The 4,103-nt window shown below is 37.0% G+C and overlaps 1 protein-coding gene across 1 annotated transcript; it reads right to left on the bottom strand.

Moving 5' to 3' along the window:
* Window positions 1-725: 725 nt before the first annotated feature.
* LOC147760554 (neuronal pentraxin receptor-like) lies at window positions 726-3,214 on the bottom strand. The gene is made up of 3 exons (XM_087018820.1): window positions 3,210-3,214; window positions 2,647-3,056; window positions 726-2,217 (listed from the first exon to the last, which is right to left on the bottom strand). The coding sequence occupies exons 1-3, from the start codon at window positions 3,212-3,214 to the stop codon at window positions 1,991-1,993; spliced, it is 642 nt and encodes a 213-aa protein (XP_086874946.1). The 3' UTR covers window positions 726-1,990.
* Window positions 3,215-4,103: the final 889 nt, after the last annotated feature.

Below are 4,103 nucleotides of genomic sequence, written 5' to 3'. Positions count from 1 at the left end.
AACCCTTAATTAACAGTGAACCCTTAATTAACAGTCAAGGTGATATGAATCAGATTTAAGGATGCATTCAGATATAATAGTATGTTAATTTAGAATTTATCTAGCATTAAACTTTAACATATTCAGACCTATGTATTTGTATTTACATGGCAATCTGTAATGAATGAAGATAATTATTATTTTTTATTTATTAAGATGTGATGTGGGAAGTTGCACATCAGCCATGGGAGTTAGATAAAAAAAAAGCAAATGAAAAAAGGCTCCGTTTACATGAAAAATCTATTTTCTCAAAATCTATTTTCTATTCGCGGTATCTTGTGATCACTCCAAGCGCAGCCGAGAATTAATTACAGCTTTGGAAGTAACTGGCTCCCGCTGCCAGTAATTACGCTGCGGGGTATTCAGGGCACAGACCGTGATCACAAGATACCGTGAATAGAAAATAGATTTTTAGAAAATAAACTTGTCATGTGAACGGAGCCAAAGTGTTTCCGACCGACCACCTAGCTTTTTTGTGCGTTTTGCATTATGATACCTAAGAACGATGCCTAAAGATACAAAATATCTTTTCTCGCTATATAATTCTACAATACCAGCAATATGTTAAACGCTACATCCAATAAACCAATAAAGCAAATACTTGCGGGTTCATATCATAATCTTGCTGGGAAAGTTACTTTTATTTAATTTCTTGTAAACAAAAATCGACTACCAATACAATAGGTCAGCATTAACGCTTCAAGAACAAATGTTCCATGTTGCAACACCAATATCAACCAAGATAAACATGTAGAGTAGAACAAAATACTGCCGTCTGTGGCTCTAAACAAATATCTTTTCTCCAATGATCCGAGACCTAATTCCTTGTGAATCGTTTTATAAGGTGTTATTTACAAAGGCCTAAATTGGCCAAAATGTTTTTACTCGTTGTGTGTATGTCAATTACTTATCTACCGGGTACATATAAGTGCAAGGAAGTTACCTACTCTAAAGGCAAAATTTTCCTTTTCGTTATATTATTCATCACCCCATGAGGTTCTGTTACTAAAACCTTACTGTTTTCTAAAAACACGAAATATTTCTTAAATTTTTTTTACAATATCAATAATTTAAATCAACAACAAAAATTAACAATTTTTAATAGTGAGAAAGGGAAAGATTTAATAAGAAAATTTTGATCAGTCAATTTTTGGTGACGATATTCAAATAGATCTACGGACGGTTGCTCGTTATGATAACAATTGGGCAGTTGAATAAAAACGCGCTGCTATTTTGTAAGGCACTTGGATGCCGTAATATCAGATATAGGGGAAGAAGGGTAAATACAATAAAACAGGACAAAACGATATTTGAATCAGACCGGCTCAGCTTCACAGGCACAGCAGAGTTAAACATTTGTGGTGAATCCTTAATTCATAATCATGGTGACTTGAATATGATTTAAGGGATATATAATTAAACTGGTGGAAAGAAGTATGTTAATTTAGACTTTATGTAGCATTTACCTTTGACATATTCAGATCTATGTATCTCTATATAATGCTGGTTGCATGTCAGCCATTAAAATTTCTTAACATTGCATTCTGTAATTGATGGCAGGAGCTAAGTTTTATGGATTAAGATGTGATGTGGCGAGTTGCATTTTGTTTCTTTCTCAGCTCTTATTCCGTGATTTTCATGTCGAAATGAGGTCATGTGGAAACCAACTGTAGGTGTGAATAGCTCACGTATTAGTTAGAAACATGCTGGATGGTTTTTTAAATAAAATTCCAGTAATTATAAAATTGACAAAGGATCACATATACATATGGTCGCTTTCAGCAAATTTTTATTAACTTGGTATGTCGATTCTTAAAAATGTAGTTCATTCCAATCTAGAAGTACAATCCCAAAGCAAAAGGAAGAAGAGTTAATGCTTTAATGGTGATCCATAAAGATCCATATACTGACCAATTTCATATTACAGAAGACTAATTGAAGTGGTAACATTTTAACAATGTTCCTCATATTTTGCGACCTTGAAGTTAGTCTTGGTGACAGTATCCCAGGATATGAGACTCCCCTCGTTAGTGTTGGCACATATTGCCAGGCCGGGGATGTCAACTTTATCATGGTCCCAGACGTTGACACCGCCGATGAATCCAACGAATGATGGATGCTTAGGAAGAGTATCAGGACTTGCCTCACATTGAGTGTGTCCAACAACCCATTTACCACCTGGAATTGTGTATTAGAATGAAACAAATTTAAAATCAAGACTTAAGTAATCATAACAAGTTTAAACAATAATGTTATGTAAAAATTACATATTCACAGAAGTTATATATACTGCATTCGTCAGATCGAAGGACTCGATCCGTTGATGGGTCCTAAATTAGAGTAAGGAATATCAAAGCATTTTGACACTATGCCAGATCATGGGTCATATCAACTGATATAAAAAATTTGAAAAGAATAATAGTCGTTATTATACTATGACATGATCACCAAAAGCAACCCCGTGAATTGTTTAGACATTTCAGTGTTTACAGTGAAGTTTTTTTAACATGCTGTCCTGGTTTCTCATATTGATGTGATGGAAAGATAAGAGACTACAGCAAGTAGAAATTATATTTCCATACTATCCAAATTATCATGCCATTTTACCTCCAGGTATACGTGAAACCTTAACACGTTGACTCAGCGCGTGGAGACCATCCCTGTAGATGTTAACCTCTCTCTTGGCACCACTCCACACCACACACCAGAGGTGCCAGTTCCCATCGGCCGGTAGGGGCGCCTTAGCACGAGAGGACCCATTCAGTACGTCACCGCCTTTCAAAACAACCGAGTAGCCGTGACCAACAGGGCTGTATCCAAGTTCAATACACTGGCGACAACTCTCTGAGCCGTAGGATAGAATGGGGCCGCTTGTGGTGCGGATGGTTTTGATCCATACGCAGGCTGTGAATGCCTTTAAATCCGGGGTATTTGTGTGCAGTAGTGACCATGATAGGGTGTTATCTGGCTCAGGGAAATGCAGAACCCGAACACCATCTGAAATTAAAAAAGGAATACTGACATGTAGGACAGATATTAAATCCTAGATTACACTGTGTACACACACACAAATAATAGTAATAATAAATGTTGCTAGCAATGATGTTTCCCGTAGCTAGCTATGGAGCAGAATGCTGGGTCTTCAGGAAAACTGATCAGAAATGAATCACCTCATTTGAACTATGGTGCTACCGCAGATTACTACGCGCGATTTGGGTGGACAGACGAATAACTGACTAGGTCCTTGAACACACTGGAGCATGCAACAGACTCTTAGACACCATCAACGAAAGGAAGTTTAGGTACCTCAGCCATGTAGCTAAAAGTGACGGTTTAGCGAAATATGTCTTGATTGGAACTGTTCCGGAAAAAAGAAGACATGGACAACACAAGACTAGAATCTCTTTCAATGACGAGTGACAATGTTAACGAAACAGCAAACCAGTTGGAACACGGTTGCACTATATATATAGCATCTGTAGCATCTTAAATACCACCTTCAAGTTACAGGTTACCAGTTGCATACCGTTTGCCGAGTGCCAAACAACCTGTCAGCAATCCTTGATAATTGAAAACCGACTGCAGGCCTGTAACCACACGGTTGCAAAGATCATTAGTCGTAAACCTATAAATATGAACACATACGAAAATGTGAACATGTTAACTCCGCATTAAACTGCGTCTCAGTTCATATTTTAAGGTATACTGGATTATCCTCTCTCTCTCTTAAGGTCCAGCCGATGTTTAAACGCCATTTGCATTTCCCTGTGCATTCGTGACCATGGTTATTAAATTTTATCCTAGTGACGTAATCAGAGAGAAAAAAGTCTTTACATTTTCTTTAGCATTTGGATGACTATACACCGTTTGTAATCCTGTGAAAGAAAGAAAGAAAGAGAAAGGCAGACTGAACCAAAATATTGTAGTATGTGCCCTTAAAGAAAGGCAGAGTTAACGTAAATATTCTAGTCTGTGCACTTAAAGAAAGGCAGAATTAACCTAAATATTCTAGTCTGTGCCCTTAAAAGAAAGGCAGAGTTAACGTAAATATTCTAGTCTGTGCC

This window comes from Lingula anatina, chromosome 8 (assembly GCF_051362555.1).
Source record: "Lingula anatina isolate TDL-2025a chromosome 8, LinAna3.0, whole genome shotgun sequence".
In the NCBI taxonomy this organism is placed as follows: Eukaryota; Metazoa; Brachiopoda; class Lingulata; order Lingulida; family Lingulidae; genus Lingula; species Lingula anatina.
Note: the sequence above shows the minus strand (reverse complement) of the source record. Positions and strands in the feature narration are given on the sequence as shown.

Bases quoted from the DNA above. Each gene is read 5' to 3' on its own strand.
- LOC147760554 (XM_087018820.1), bottom strand. The intron at 2,218-2,646 runs GTAAAATGGCAT...ACACAATTCCAG, and splicing joins GGTTTCACGTATACCTGGAG to GTGGTAAATGGGTTGTTGGA.